We start from the raw sequence: 17,077 nt of genomic DNA on the forward strand, positions 1-17,077 counted from the left end.
TCTGGTTCAGTGTTGAGGATGCACATAGGTATAATCACTTCATTCATTATGCCCTTTGTATTGTTTGAGTTTCTACTTGCATGTGTAACCCTGTAACTTAATCATTTTCTTGCCTATGCTGCTGCTATTTTCATTAGCTTCAGGATAGCTGGTACTGTTCTCCCAGAATGGATGTTTTTTCCACAACATAATCTCTTCAACAGGGATGTGTTTAGTTTCAGGTGGAACAGGTAGATGAAGACTTTTGGAATCGTAATCCATCCAACGAAGAAGAGGAAATCCAGAACCTGGATGCACAGAGGTAGCCGGTAGGAAAGGAATGATTCTTTGTTTTGTGAAGTGGAGAGAGGTTTACAGCCAAAATAACTAACTTGTCACTATCATCCAAGATGGCATTATGTCCATTAAAAGAGAAACAGCAACAAATTTAGAGACTACTCCATAGTCCATACCAAACTGGGAAGCTCTTTAAAGTTCCATATAGTTGCTGAATTTTAGCCCCAAAATTATTGCGCATCTGTGATTTGTTTCTCATGTGATAGAAATAGAGATTCATGGTAGCCAAGACTCAGAGAATGATTAACATAAAACTTTGTAGACTGGAATTTGTCCAGCGAAGACGCGCTTATTACCTGAGCACTGTTAGAGTAGATGTGATCATGTGTCTGTTAACTTTGGATCTGTTCTTGACTACTTATTAAAAGTATCATTGTCTTTGGTCTGTGTATTGGCCTTGTTTTCGTTGTCCATCAGCATTCCCACAGAAGGCCATGAGGAAATCTTTTATTATAATGCATTTTTTTTTAATTAGATGCATTTAAACTTTGTGAACTTTGGTATATCATGATTGAGTGAAATGCATAAACATACATTAGGAAAAACAAACTTCTTGACTCAGATTTATGTTGTATTAAATTGTGATGCATGCTTAATTCTCAAAGTATTGGTTGGTTAAGATTTTGTTCAATTCAATACATTTACCTGAATTTCTCTGTACTCTTAAGTTACAAAGACTTGCAGAAAAAGAAGTTAGCAACTTTTCTCTAGCTAACGGTGGTGACAGTCAACGGATACCAGAAACAATTTTCTTCCAGAACCAGTGCTTCTGCCACAGCTGCATCATCTCTTCAATAGGAACTCCCTTTGTTTCAGGTAGAAAAAGATAGACAAAAATTGTCATGATGGTGATAAAGCCAGCAAAGAGTAGGAAAATCCCGAATTTGAGAGCACACAGAAGTGAGAGGAAAGATTGTGCTATTGCAAAAGTGAAGAAGAGATTCACAGCCACTGTGATGCTTTGGCCAGCAGATCGCGTCTCCAGTGGGAAAATTTCACTTGGCACTGTCCATCCTAAAGGACCCCAAGACCACCCAAAGGCCGCGACAAAGAGGCAGATAACAACCACCACTAAGATTGAATAGCCTTTTGAAAGCACCTTGTCATCTCCGAATTTCAGGCCTAGAATTATGGCAGCGATAACCTGTAATTGTAGGCATTGCCGTTTCTGTATCAGCAACAGTTCACGTTGAAGAAAATATACTAATTTTGTTGATTCAGTTGTTCATTTCCTTTCTGTAGATTTTAACAGTGTTGCAACATCACATGTTATAGGAAGTTTTTGAGTATCTGGATTTATTTATTTAAGTGTGTTCTAATTACCACCATCTCTTTTACCTGGCAGACGATCATTTGGATTCCGCCAGCAATGAGCAAAACTCTTCGGCCCCAACTATCAACTGTAGCCATGGAAACCACTGTAGATGAAACAAGAACAGCTCCAGTCAAAGCAGACGAGTAGAGGGCTGCAGTTCCTTTGAATCCCATACTCTGGAACAACACTGGAGCATAGAAGAGTATAATATTTATTCCCGTAAGTATCTGGAATGTTGGCATGAAGATTGCCATGATGAGTTGAGGCCGGTTTCTCCTCTGCAGAATGTTTCTGAATGGATGGTGAATTGACCTTGCCAAGTCACTTGCCTCAATCATGTCTTCATACTCTGCATCCACATTCTCAGTCCCTCTTATTTTTTGCAAAACTCCTTTCCCTTTCTCTCTTTTCCCCTGTTCAATTAAGCTGTTTGGTGTCTCAGGAAGAAGTATTCCCCCCACGGTCATCAACAAAGCTGGCAGTGCAGCAAGGCCTAATGAAAGCCTCCATCCCCAAGGATGAAGCTTGCTTGTTCCATAGTTGATCATGTTTGCTGTGAAGATCCCGAGTGTTGTTGCTAATTGAAACAGCATGTTCAAGGCTCCTCTAATATGGGCTGGTGCCATCTCTGACAAATATAATGGGACCGCCTTCAAGAAAACCAACAGAGAGTTAATACACTTGCCTCAGAAAATCTAATGCTATAAATTGTCTGCATTGTCCTAAATTTCTTTTCATCTTGTTTAATTATTATCTTTTCACCTTTTTGTCAAGCATTCCTTGAGATTGCAGGTTCCTATCTCTGATAAAAAATAAAGTTGTATTCTGGGACAACACATGAAATTGCTAACCTGGTTACCAAAGCCAATGCCTACACCAAGCATAATTCTGCCTAAAAGAAGCATGGCCAGGTTGACAGCTGAGGCGTTGAGAGCAGCTCCAACAAGAAAACTGATACCACCGCATATTATACTCATGCGACGTCCATGGCTCCTTGTGATGCGCGATGCAACCAGAGATGTGACTAAACCAGCTAAATATAAAGATGAGGTAAACGCTGAAAGACTTTGGCTGTCATATTTGCAGTAGTTGTCTTCATGTGCATGCTTCTTTTTTTCATACACTGCGCGGAAGAACCGCTCAAGAAATTCATCCATTGATGTCACTCCCCCTGTTATGCATTCGAAGAAATGAAGGAAAAATTTTAGTCACATAGGGAAACAAATTCTTTCTAAATGCATCCGAACTTCTGTTTCTGCCACAACTACTTAGTCCTAACCCACAATTTATGTGTATTGCTATAATCTGGCATGCCTTTTTCAGTTGGGGACCTTTTAGTTCTGATCTTTGGCCTGAAGTGGCTGCTGGTAGTAATTTTGTTTCTGTTTATTGAGTTTGTCTGAATCATTTTTGCTCCTGAGTCCTGAATCCACACCCAAAGGAATAAAGAGAATTGATGCATTTTTTTATTTTATTTATTATTATTATTTTTTTTATACATTATGTTTCCAGCTTAGGCCAGACTAATCTTAAATCCCAAGAACTCTTGCCCAAGAGTCGCTAGAAGAGATAATTTGTAAGTCGCTTAAGCAGCCTTCCAGTCAGTCCTTGTCGTTGACTCTGGAAATGATACTTTTCTAACATACCTTGGGGGGGGGGGGGGGGGGGGGGGGTATAAAGAAGAGAAAAGTGAAGAAGAGGTAGAATATTCTCCCAATCCCAGGTTGGTTGTTCATGCCAGTGACTGGTGTTGTTTTCATGAGTATTTTATGAAAGTGGAAGAATCAAGAATCACCTGAAACTCCAATGTCATAACCAAATAGTGAGCCTCCAATAGCAGCAACTAAACAGGCTATGATGACATAGGGTGTCACCCTTCCTTGGTACTCTTTGTTCACCCCAGTTTCTGCAATTGATCCTCCTCCTCCTGCCATCTCCAATTCTATCTTCTCTCTCCTTTCCTTATCTCAACTCTTTCTGAGTGCGGTTTCCGTTGAATTTTAGAACTGAAGTAGTAGGCACTTCCCAGGCCCAATTCATGAAATGAACAAATTTGGTGGGGATATAGTATATATATCTATATCTTCGAATTCCCTCACTCATTCATATATGCATTCATTCAATCATCATCTTTAATGGATACAGGTGATCTGAAATTGACCTTTAATATACTTAATTCCTTATTCTATTATTATATTTAACTAGTATTGTACTTGTGCGGTGCACGGATATGACTTATGTTAAGTAATATTACTTAAATAGTAACATATATAATACTTAATAATAAAATAAAAACAATATACTGATGTTTTCAATGACTTCACATTGGGATAAACGTACACTCTTCTGTATTTGTACACTCTTTCATTTGTAAACTGTATTTGTTTAATTATTGTAAACTAATTGAAGAGTTATTTTATTTACATTAGAAGGTTGGACATTTATATCTCTAACATATTGAAATTAAACCATAACAATGCAAAAAATCAAATCAATCAATTTAACTAAAAAAAAACACTCACCAATGTTACTTAAATATTAACATATATAATAAATTGTAAATATTAACATACTTAATAATAAAATAAAATAAAAACAATATACTGATGTTTATATTCATTATTTATTTATTTATATAATTCCGTATTTATTTATTTATTTATTCATATTTAGTATTTAATTACATATATTAAAAAATAAGATGACTTTTTTTTTTTAATGTAAAAAGATGTTGTTGCGGCTCGTAGTTGGTGTAAATTATGATTTATTTGCATCCTTCAGAAGTTCAGATTGCAAAGTTTAAGATTGTCCGAATTATTGAGAGGTTTAATAAGAATAATTAGTATTATTAAAGTGAGTACTTATTTTGCGTATTATTATTATTATTATTATTATTATTATTATTGGTAAGTATTATATAGTAGTAAGGAAAATAAAGTAAATAAGGTAATAATAATAATAATAATAATAATAATAATAATAATAATAATAATAATAATAATAATAATAATAATAATAATAATAATAATAATATTATTATTATTATTAGATATATAGATATATAGAATATAGATAGATATATATGGCCGTTGAGCGATCCGGTTGCTGCAGAGATAACGAGTATTTTATCTTTCACGGTCTCTCTAGATGATGTATGAGGTATGTAATGTGAGCAGCCCTTAGGGTTGGGGTTCAGCCTTTGGAAGAATGTAATGTGAGCAGTGAGAGGACTAGTGGCCTTATATAACCACTGGCCATAGGTCTCCTAAACCCTAACCAGACTCTTAATCATAATGATAGTCTAGCTATTAGGTTATTAGTGTTGCACCACACATCAAATACTGAATATTATCATAACTTATCCTACATCAAATACTAAATATTATCATAACTTATCCTAATGTTATAATAATAGTAACGGATAAAACGTTACAATATAGATACGGATATTTGTGATTAAAATAAGAATTGATATATAATAAAAATGAATTCATGTAAATACAATAATTGATATATAATAAAAATGAATTCATGTAAATACAATAAATGATTTCACACTTTAGAGAGAAAAAATTTTTGGCCATCATTTTGCTTTAATAGAGATAGAGATTATTATTATTATTATTATTATTATTATTATTATTATTATTATTATTATTATTATTATTATTATATATTGATAGATAGAATAGAATATGATAGATAGATATATATAGATATAAATATAGATATTTGTAATTAAAATAAGAATTGATATATAATAAAAATTAATTAATGTGAATACAATAAATGCTTTCACATTTTGGAGGAAAAATTTTTTGGCCATCATTTTACATTAATATATATAGAGAATATAGAATAGAGATAGAGATTTTGCTTTAATATATATATAGATAGAGATTTACTTTTATTAACTTAAAATTTTTTTTACTTTAATATATATAGAGATTTACTTTTATTAACTTTAAATTTTTTTTTAAAACTTCGAGATAATTTTTTCTTGATTAAGGTTGAAAATATCCCTGCAATTAAGACCTTGACAAGATAACATAAAATTTTTAATAACATATATATATATATATATATATATATATATATATATATATATATATATATATATATATATAGTAGGGTTCCAATGAGAACACTTGCTTTGGTGAGAACGTGAGAACAAATCGTGTGCATCCATTTAATATTTTTTAATGGTTTAGATTAGATTAAGTGTGTGCGAACGCGAATTAAATGTGCAGGTGGGGCTTCCCGTGTGGGTGGATGTACGTTAAGCATTAATCTGATGCACTTAAAGTACAAAACACACACCCATTAAGCACACAAACAAAACACCTTAAGAACACAACCCCACGCACGTTAAGCACAAGCCTCACGCATGTTAAGCACAAATCTCACGCATGTTAAGCACAAACCTTAAGCATAGAACTCATGCACCTTTTAAGTTTCAATAACTACTCATATTAAGCATAAACCCACGCACGTTAAGCACAAGACTCGCGCACCTTAAGCACAAAACTCACATATATTAAATACAAAACTCATGCACCTTAAAGTTTCAACAACAACTCACATTATGTACACGCTCATGCACATTAAGCACAAAACTCACGCACTTTAAGCACAAGACTCACGCACCTTAAGTACAAAACTCACACACATTAAGCACAAAACTCAGTACACACTCACACACATTAAACACAAACCTCACGCATCTTAAGCACTAGACTCACGCACCTTAAGTACAAAATCTACGCACATTAATCACCTTCACATCTGCAAGGGAGACACTTACCCACACTGGAACTTTTATATATATATATATATATATATATATATATATATATATATATATATATATATTGTTGATTTGGGTTGCAAACTTGAAATTGCGGCAAGTTTGCAACCAGTACAAAAGGTGCCACAGTTGCTAGTTGCTAGTTGCTACTGCGGCAGTGTACATTTTTTATTTTGTTGTGATAGGTACATTTTTTATTTTAGTTTTTAATTCTTTATTTGTTTTGTTTTGATGTGATGTGAAAGTGAGATCTATTTTTTGAGAATAAGAAATTAATTCAGAAGACATTCAACAAGATAATGAGGAGGATCATCAAACCACTCCTTGCAACTTGACACAGAAACAGTTTCCCTAGCAACAATGTGGGCAGACACGATTCGCATATCGCTTAACAAAATAAAGTCTACCTCGTGTATAGCGGAAGCAACTTCTTTAACATCATCAATAATAAAGCCAAAAGCAGAAATAAAAGAGTTCGAACATAAAGCAAAATAAACAATCTGAAAATCAGTTTCAATGTCCACCTCTTCCAAACCTGTTCCTTTTAACCCGCTTAAAGCTTCCCGGATACACACAACTTCGGCCTCCTCAACATTAAAAATACCAGGCATTTTAAAATGGAAAATACTGTATGTACTTTCACTTCTTATTTTCAACTTCTACTCTTTCTCACAAATCTTTGATGTAGATGCTTTTCATGGGACTCCCGTGATGAAAATATCATATCTTTAATTTGTTTGCAACATCATGGAATAAAAGTGAGGGAGTAGAATTTGGGAGTACATGTACTAGAACTCTATAAAAAAAATAGTAAAGATTTGTAAATTTGACAATGTGAAAGTAGGACTCACTTTTAAAAGTGAGAGAGCATTACAGGGGATAAAGATAGATTAAGGAAAAATAGGAAAAATTAGTTGTTACTACCATCATCTATCTTTTCATTTGGCTACAACAAACCCTTTTCTTTTTTACTAACTAAAAAGCACAAACATAAGGAAAAGTTGACAAGGAAATGTAAAAAATAAATTTTTTTTAATCGCATTAATACAACATTAAAGCCAATAATGACATTAATACAACACTAAAGTCAAAATTTTAACTTGTATCATTATCCATCTTTTAAAAAAGTTGATATCTGAAGTGGTCATTCACTAACCTCTACACAAGAATATCAAATGATACGATATTTAAATCAGTACTAAAACTTCACCACAAAAACTAGCTCAAGAGTAAACGTTTCACCCCAACCTGAATACTATACAATTTCTACTTTGTTTGGTCATACAGTTGTAGAGAGTAATTTTGTTTGTGTTTGTTCCATGAAAGAGATGATACCGGTGCATATGACATTGTGACCACATCCACATGGACATAAATGAAAGTGATAGTTCGTTGGAGGCAGGAAGTTCGGCAGTAACATTAGTACATTACGTTACATTTCATTTGATGCGAGAATAGATAGAATTTTGACGTAAAGTTTTAATAAAATTTATCATTGAATTATATCATAAAGTTTATAATTTTTTTTATATGATAAATTGTACTTTTTTTATTATTTACCTATTTGTAAATTAATTGGCTTCATTGCTAATTAATTAATTACCATTTATTTAAATTTATTTGAAGACTTTAAATATAGTATTCAATTAAATGCTAATCAAATTTTCAATTTTATTACTTACTTCATCCTTAAAATAGATTAAACTATATAAACCTCTATAAAAATCTTAATTAAATACACCCCTTAGTTATTGATCTCTAATTTTCATGATTTTTTACATGTCATCCCTCATTGATTTTTAAGTTGCCAAATTTAATCCTTTGTTATACATAACTACTTGCACATGAGCTGTTAATAAGGACATGTTACTTGTTAGAAGTCAAGGAAGAATGGGAGATTTTGCCCTCAAAAAATTTTGTGAAGCACTTACTTAAAGCATCATTATCAGTAAATTTTATGGGATTTTTAGAACAGTGTTTGGTGATATGGCAGAGAGAGTGTAAGAGAGAGAAGAAAGGGATCCTTCTACAAGGGTGGAGTTATTTGCAGAAATATGAGACCCACGAAAGAAATCTCCCAGTCCTGTGCGCGCCGCCTGAGTGTCACAAGTGCGGCCAGCGGACGTGTGCAGTGGCGTGTTAGGCATGATGACATACTTTTTCTTTTTTTTTTAAAAAAAAAAAATCAGTTTTGTTTTATTTATTTATTTTTTCTCTTTCCTCTCATATTCTTTTTCCTAATCACACTTACAAAAACTCCTCAAAAACCACAAAAAAACTCCACCATTGTGGAAGCAAATTATATCGTGCACCAGGGCGCACAATGCATTGTGCGCCCTAGCCCAAAACGACATCTTTTTGTACTTGTTTTTTTTTTTTTGTTTTTTTTTTAGAAATTCCGTTTCTCGTGTCTGCTACTAACTTCTTAAAAAATCTCATGTTTCGAATGTACATAAACCCCTAACATAATACACAACCTTTTTTGAAAGGATAATACACATAATATGCATAAACTCTTAACATAATACACATAAACTCTTAACATAATACACATAAACTCTTAAATCTTAAAAAAAATTCAATGTTTCGAATGTACATAATTGTATAACAGAATAAATATAAACTTCGTCGCGTCAACTCCCCACACAACTTAACAAAACGACGTCGTTTTGGACAGGGCGGGGCGCATAATGCATTGTGCGCCCTGGTGCACGATATAACGATTGCAGATGCCAGATGCTCTTAGTACATGCTTTTGAGTAGTGATGACTGAATTCATTTTATTACTCACAAAATTATTTATAATTGGCCAGTTTCACCAAATTGAAAAAAAAAGTGATTTTTTGATTCGGTCAAAAGTTTCTCCAGTCAGGATACACTAGGACCCCATACATCAAGAAGAGACTAATTATATTCATATCGGGTAAGACTACAAAACACTCGCTCATGGGTTTAATAAGTTTTAAGGTAATTGTATTCACATGGTTCGAATCCTGGAACCCCATAAGTAAAAGTGAATTTTAATATGAGGATGTAACTTATTAGTTATCTGTGAATTATACAATTTCATAACAAATTAATTAAATAAAGTTATAAAAGTAAGTGATAATATGTTCAGTAAAATGTTTTTGATTGGTAAAATATTATTCTCCAATTAGGCATTTATCAAGAAGCATATGAAATCAGCTGATGCGTATAACCAACCCACTTTGGGTAAAAGATATGACGCGGCATTTAAAAAAAAAAAAAGAGTTATGACGTGGTGGCGTACGTAATCCCAAAATTTCGAACGGGTTTTCATCATTTCCGTCAAATCCGTGTTTACTTCATGTATATATAGCGACAATATATATATAGCGACAAATTGAGATCCAAAAAATCTGGTAATAAATTTACATCCACAAATTCTTAGCAACGATATTTCCGTGAATGGCAATACATTTCGACACGAAATTTGAATTGGTTGAGAAGAGGATGGCAAATTATATCGTGGATCCTGATCTAATATACATAATTTGAGTAGGGAATTCATGTTCATAATACACATACACATATAATATACAGAATTTGACTTCAGGTACATAATTCAGGTTCATAATACAGATACACATAAACACATAAACACATAAACACAATATAATGAATATAAATTCTGTGTATTATGTTAAGTGTTTATGTGTCATCAGCTATATAATGCATAAAATTCATATTCATTATATCGTGTTTATGTGTATGTATATTATGAACATGAATTCTGTGAGTGTAGACCCTAGTCCAGGATATAATGATTGGAAGAGCATGTATACCTTTGAGTCATTACATGGGATGAGGTATTTGGCCCAAATATTACACGTACAGTTATGGAAATTTAACATTCGTCGGCAATGACTTGTACAATTACATGCAATGGAGTTTGCGAGTTGCGACACAGAATTATCACGGGAGCCCAAACTAACGGCTTAATCATATATAACCATAGATTAAAATGTCAATCGTTATACGTTCATGGTCCGAAAGCAGCGATGTTTCTTTAAATAAAGTAACGACAGTCGTTATATTTAACAAATCTCATATTTCTGATGTGTTCATAACAAAATAAAATTACAGTGTATAATGTCAAATAAAACTGTAGTTCAAACAAAATGAAACTACAATGTATATAAAATGAAACTAAATATGTTATACGAACAAAATTAATTACACAAAATGAGTGCCGTACGACACAATTTTGGACCATGGTCCACAGTAAAATTTTCAAATGTACCAATATGGGGAACAACCATCAATTTGCAACACGCATATTTACATATATAACAGCTCTACAGAAAATTTAAAGAGCAGATCGAACCAATAACATACATGTTGAAATTTAAGATTGATGTTTCTTCACCTTATTATTATAAACACAAAACATAGAAGAAAAAAGGTCTTGCATGCAATAGGGAGCTTGAAATGCATTTTCCCCATGCAACATCTTGCACTTTTTCCACTTCGATGAATACTTTTCTGTCACAGAATGATATACTGATGATCAGAAAGATGGAAACTGGAAAGGAATCTAAGGTTATATATTCTTCAGTTAGTTTACCGTAGTTAAGAGTGCAAATTGGAGATCTCTTGTTCCTATTTCCACTCAAAGAATACCACTCAAGAATCCCCTACAAGAAGAATATGTAAGCATGTCATGGCCGACCGCCTTAAAAGGGTTTAATTTGAGGAAACAATGTAGATTCTTACCAAATTCCTAACGGCTTCTTTTCTTGGCTTCTGTAAAGATAATAGCATAGGTTGTTTAATGTTTTTGCAGTTTGGAATGAGAAGCGATGAAAACGAAGAAGGCGATGAGCTATAATGAATTGTACCTCGGTTTGCCTTCAAAGGCGTTGTTAATTTCATCACCACTAGGTCTTTCCTCAAAGGTTGTCAACAGAACATATTTTTCCTTACCAGCTGCTTCATCAACCCTCTTGTATAATTCATAAGGATATGGGTAACACATTCTGAAATTACAAAGTACACAGACAGAACATGGATCAGAGAAAAACACCATATATAAGAAATTATATATTGTAGAAGCTAAGGTATACTGATTCTTAAAGTGAAATTCTAAAAACGAAAAAGATTCAGAATGCAATTGTCAAATAGCAAACTAACCTTAGGGCAGCCATAATTGGGTATTGAGTTCCGGCATAATATAGAAGGCGAAACAAGTAGCATATCTCAAATGATGCCGCATATTCCAATCTCTCTTGCCGACCCATTGTCTAGTATAAATTTTTAAAAAAATTCAGAAATCAGGAAAATTTTGGCTTTTTTGTTTATTAGGATAGCTTATTGATTTGTACTTACTTGCATAATGCCACTCGAGCCAGGTACATCCTACACCAGAATATGAAAAAAGCTAGTTAAGAGAGACTTAAGATCCTAGTATTGCGTTTTAAGCTAGTTCTGGATATATTCAAATGGAAAGCCAACCTTCAGTTTGGGATTGATAAGAATGACTGGGCGGCTACCAGCTGCATCAGTCATAGCTTTTAAATCCTGCATCGTTTAACAGAGAGAAGATAGATGGATAAATAAATAAATAAATAAAGCAGCTAAGCAGATGTGTACTTTGGAACAAAATTTTGTAGTTTTCTGTCAATTACGCCAATAATGCAATTCCCCACTGCATTCTGAGGAGCCACTAAAATGAACATGTCATCCTGTTCCTCCACCTCCTTGGCCCCTGAATGACACAGAAAATACTAGTAACGTATACCTTTTAACACTGAAATATTTAACAAGCCTGCACGTAATTAAGGGGTTGTTTATCAACTAATGGGATTACGCAAATAATTAGTCAGAATAACTAATTACTTAGTTCATACCAATTGAACCTATCTTGACAAAGGTACCCAGAGCACCATCATCACCCCAATCCATGTACTCAAGTATCGTTCTACTTCCTGCAAGTTGCAAAGGCATTCCTGCAAGTGCTCCTTCACCCATTGAGCCTTGAACACAAACCTAAAAAGGAGATGCAGAAAGTTAAAAATTTATAAATTTCCTTAACAGGAAGGTGAAAGAAAGCGGGAAAGCATTTGAAAACATACCTTGATACGTTTTCCATCATCAGCAAATGAGAGAGCAAGGACTCGAACAAGTTCCATTAGTGTACCTATTCGATAAACATCCTGTGCATTAAATAGGGTATGGTTAACTCCAAGAAATCTAAATGAAACTTTTTTAAAAAATTATTTCCTTACCATTTCAGGATTTAGCTCAGGAATATTGATCTCTACCTGTCATTTTGAAATGAAAAAGCAAGTTGTCTTAGCCCAAACTTGAGTGTATGAAATCCAATGAAGATATTGCTAGATGCACTGCTTTCTGGTCACATTCAAGTAACAAGGCAATTAATAAGCATGGTTTTTACAATTAAGCATGGAGAACTCATTCATTTGACAACGTAATTTTCCATGTACATACATCATTAGAGAATTCATTGGTTTGATTAATATTAATTTTCCATGCACATACAGTATTAAGGAAATCAGTGGAAGAAAATAACATGTTAGCATTAGATCCTTGCAGCATTCATTTTTCAGTTTAAGTTTGGGCTCAACTCAATCACTCAAAAAAAAAAAAAAAAAGCAACAAACCTTTAAACGTGTTTTCCCATTGTTTACAGCTCTTTGGATAGCTTGGAGCACATCATCATAGAAATATTCCCTAATTTCTCGAGAATGAGGGATATTGTTCAATCTGGTTGGTATACCTCTCCAATTGTCCTGTAAATTGGACCATGAAGAGTTAGGTTACAAGGATATTGTCAAATTAGTCCCCTGTTAATTCTCATAACAAAAATAGTCTCCAATCTTCAGATTTTGTTGTGGATTTAGTCCCTCTTCCTATAGGCACTGTTAACAGTGTTAATACACTTAAAAAGAAAAACCCCAACAAATAATAAGAAGAATTTTTCAATAGGGACACCAATAATATTAATGATCGGGCTATTAGCATAATTCTAACTCCTAAGAACTATTATTTAAGAAAAGGTTAAGGTATATATAGTTCATATTGTGATTTTTTAAAATTAATTTCATTTTGGCTTAATTGTCTGCATGTAGAGTAAAATGAATGAACATAAAGTTAACAGCTTATATAGAACTAAATGACAAAAAAATGCATTCTCTAGTTTACTTAAATGAAAATTAATCCTTCTAATTGTCCATAGTAATAGAAAAAATAAGATAACCATGACTTGTAATGGGAGAAGAAATATTGGCTAGCCAAGCCATGAGACTAGTAAATTTAGTGTAATTATAGTTAAGATTTAATTAAATTTTAAATATTAAATTCATGTTGATATTTTAATTTTAATAATTTGGGAGTCAAGATGCTTTTACCAAAATAGCCCACTTTTAGTGCTGTTAACAGTGGCTATAGACAGGGACTAAATTTACAACGAAGTCTGAAAAGTGAGGACAATTTCTGCTATGATGATTAAATGGGACGAAATCAACTATATCCTAATAATTGAGGGACCAAAAGAGCAACAAGATCTGCATATACCTTGCTTGAAGACACCATATTAGCTTGGGTAGTAGTAGTTTTTGTTGATAATTCTGCAATCAATAAGAATGAATTTCTAGTGACTCCAAGAGCAACATGTATAACTGGGTAACATATCATTGCCTTTTCTTTCTCATTCTGTAATAAAGCATTCTACTAAGCTTGAAGTCCATACCTGATTTCGCTGCTTTTTCTTTCTCATTCAGTACATGTGACAACAGTAAGTCTATTTCATTGAAAACTACTTCTTTCGTGCGGTTGCCATTGACCTGCATGGTTTAGAATGGATAATTGCAAAAGATCATGAAGCCATAGAGGAACAGACAAGACGATACAATTAGCATTATCTAAGATTCTGAAAACATACCTTCCTGAGTATATCCGAGTATATGGGCAAGACGGCTTCTGAATTTTGCTTATATATTTGCAGGCGTGCTTTCACCTGAAAGATATAGTATGTACCTTGTGAAGTGTCATTGCATTTAGATGCGTGGCAATCTTTCCAAAGCTCTCCTAGCTTTATTAAGGTTATTTCATGAGTTTGGTGGACAAATTGTTATTTTATATATCTATGCCTACATGTCCACAACTGTTTTTTTTTTCTTGAGACCAGACTAAATTATTTGTGGAAGAGTAGTGTTTCAAAAGGCTTGCCAGAAAAGTTCTGATAATAGGAAACTAAAAACTTGTCTCAGTGCTGGTTTAACACACCTTTTCTTCTGTGTCATCAGGACGAGTTACAAGCCTTGCTTTAATTTCCTCAGTCTCTGGCGGGAAATTCTTTTCATGGTATATCCTTCCTGTTACAGGATCAAGCCTTCTACCAACGCATCTATCAATTAAAATCTCATCAGGAACCTGTATAAAAAGATAATCTTTCTGTAAAAGATCAAGCACAATGGAGGCAAAAAGAAGAATCCTTTGAACCTGTCCAAATATAGAAAACCAAGATATAGCATATGAGAATTGTTGACAAGATGATCAAAACCTTTTTGAGTTTTTGGTAATTACAACTGCCAATATCGAAGCTTTTGTGCAACTTCATTTCCAGTACTCAGTGACAGATGAAATTAGAGGTCAAACTAATTCAATATCTGTCTTTATTATAGCAGACAGGCTAATCCTTAGAAAAAATTAAAATCAATATTCCTTTCTTTCATGCACAATAGTGCCTGCTATATGGACAGAAGAAGGTAAGGAAAGAGATTTGCAGCATGATTATGAAAGACAAAATGACGTACATCAAGCATAATATACACATCTGGCCTGATTTTCAATTTCTCCAGACTTTTAGCCTGCTCCAAACTTCGAGGGTACCCATCCAGAAGCCACCCTTTCTCTTTTGCATCTTTCAGAGATAATCTTGCTGTCACCATCTATAAAATATAATGCAATTAAAATATATTGAAGAATAGGATATTTGTGCTGCTAGAATATCTCATACAGATGTCACAATCTCATCTGGAACCAGACGACCAGAATTCATGTACTCCTTGGCTTTGTTTCCTATATCTGTACCCGCTGACACTTCAGCTCTAAGAAGATCACCAGTTGATATATGAACCAATCCAAACTGAAGAAAAAGCACAGGGAAGATTCATTAGTGGGAATAATGGGCCAACTTCAGTGGCTTTAGTTTATGGATCTACCAATATTTCCTTCATTAAAATTGGAAATTAAAATAGAGATTACATCAAACTATTAACCAAATGTTTATACTTGATTATATGACATGAAATGTCAAAAACCAAGGTACATTAGACAGTCTTCTCAACATTTTCATAATTTATGTCTTCCCATACTTTCTTGATAGGCTTAAGTATCCCAAAATAGTAATGGACCACAGTAAAACATTACCATTTAATTTCATTTTACTCAATTAAGGCCTTTCAGGAATTACAAATTAACAGCCACTCCCAATAACTAAGCTCTACTAGAGTTTGATTTGTGTGGTTTATTCAATTCAGTGATCTGCTTTATTTTTAATGCAATGCTCATCCAATCTGATCAAATTTCAAATATTTTGCATGAAATTACAAGATGATATATATCTATATAATATATTTAGGAGTTGAAGAAATGACCTTTTGCGAAATCATTTCACACTGAGTCCCTTTACCCGAGGCCGGAGCTCCCGATATCATCACCTTCAATGGCTCCCTTTGAGAACATTTTACCTTCAAGCTCTTCTCATTCATTACGAAAAGCAAAAATTGAATGGAAATTAAATCAGTTTACGAAGAAAAAAAAACTACAATTTGATCATATAATTCCAATGACAAGAAAGAATGAGAAAAATCCATTAAAAAAAATGTTCATGAAGAACTGTGGAAAAAACAGCAGCTAACCCGTTGTTTGCGAGGATCGTTGGGACGAGCGAGTTGGGAAACACTGAGAGAAGTGAGTTTCTTTGAAAAGGAAGAAGAAGAAGAAGAAGGGAGCAGACAAGAGACAGAAGAGGGAGATGGCGATGAAAGAGAGAGAAAAGAAGTAGAAGAAAGGGGAGAGAGAGTGGGAGTGGGAGTGGAAGGGAGAGAGTGAGAGCGAGTTGCAGAGAGTGAAGAATTCAACATGGCAGAAGAATGAGAAGAAGTTGAAGTAGCGAGGGCGATGGAGAAGAAAAAGAAGAAGAAGAAGAGAAAAAGAGGGAGAAATCCAACGGACAAACTGTCACCACAAAATTCCTGTCTCGATGGACTCTCTCCACTCTCAACTCAACTATATTTTTTGTAGTTTTTTATTTTTCATTTTTTTTTTGAGGCCTTAGCATTCACAATGGGGCAAATTTTTACTTGTAACATGGTTTATGAAGTAAATATCATTCTAATTAGGGGTGTCAATGCGGGCCAGCCCGCCCCATTAGGCCCGCCCCAATGCGGACTTTTTATTTGGCAGGCTTTTGCGGGCCGGCCCGCGAAACCGCGGGCTTGGAACTACACAGCCCAAGCCCACCCCATGCGGGCTTTGCGGGCTGGTCCGTGAGTCATTACTTAAATTAAAAAATAATAATAATAAATAGTACATAAACTAATAAACATGTTAAAACCGCTGGCTGGCTCATG

At 33.8% G+C, this 17,077-nt stretch overlaps 2 protein-coding genes across 4 annotated transcripts; both read right to left on the minus strand.

The window, feature by feature from the left end:
• Nucleotides 1-874: 874 nt before the first annotated feature.
• Nucleotides 875-3,791, minus strand: LOC109191803 (sugar carrier protein A-like). Its single transcript, XM_019342479.1, has 4 exons — nucleotides 3,447-3,791; nucleotides 2,503-2,822; nucleotides 1,675-2,301; nucleotides 875-1,480 (listed from the first exon to the last, which is right to left on the minus strand). The coding sequence occupies exons 1-4, from the start codon at nucleotides 3,583-3,585 to the stop codon at nucleotides 1,064-1,066; spliced, it is 1,503 nt and encodes a 500-aa protein (XP_019198024.1). The 5' UTR covers nucleotides 3,586-3,791; the 3' UTR covers nucleotides 875-1,063.
• Nucleotides 3,792-10,705: 6,914 nt separating this feature from the next.
• On the minus strand, nucleotides 10,706-16,725 carry LOC109191801 (adenylate kinase 5, chloroplastic). 3 transcript variants are annotated; one of them, XM_019342478.1, is made up of 20 exons: nucleotides 16,364-16,725; nucleotides 16,100-16,201; nucleotides 15,460-15,588; nucleotides 15,257-15,391; nucleotides 14,727-14,873; nucleotides 14,383-14,457; nucleotides 14,191-14,284; nucleotides 14,016-14,068; nucleotides 13,103-13,231; nucleotides 12,707-12,742; nucleotides 12,554-12,634; nucleotides 12,329-12,467; nucleotides 12,107-12,186; nucleotides 11,934-11,999; nucleotides 11,808-11,837; nucleotides 11,613-11,722; nucleotides 11,322-11,458; nucleotides 11,196-11,229; nucleotides 11,047-11,116; nucleotides 10,706-10,964 (listed from the first exon to the last, which is right to left on the minus strand). In XM_019342478.1, exons 1-19 carry the CDS (start codon nucleotides 16,586-16,588, stop codon nucleotides 11,092-11,094), a joined length of 1,827 nt encoding a protein of 608 aa, XP_019198023.1. In that variant the 5' UTR covers nucleotides 16,589-16,725; the 3' UTR covers nucleotides 10,706-10,964; nucleotides 11,047-11,091. The 3 variants fall into 3 exon arrangements, with proteins under 3 accessions (XP_019198023.1, XP_019198022.1, XP_019198021.1); XM_019342477.1 differs by having other exon boundaries at nucleotides 10,706-10,939; nucleotides 11,196-11,225; nucleotides 11,321-11,458; nucleotides 16,364-16,720; XM_019342476.1 differs by having other exon boundaries at nucleotides 11,196-11,225; nucleotides 11,321-11,458; nucleotides 16,364-16,720.
• Nucleotides 16,726-17,077: the final 352 nt, after the last annotated feature.

This window comes from Ipomoea nil, unplaced genomic scaffold (genome assembly GCF_001879475.1).
Source record: "Ipomoea nil cultivar Tokyo-kokei standard unplaced genomic scaffold, Asagao_1.1 scaffold1720, whole genome shotgun sequence".
Classification (NCBI taxonomy): Eukaryota; Viridiplantae; Streptophyta; class Magnoliopsida; order Solanales; family Convolvulaceae; genus Ipomoea; species Ipomoea nil.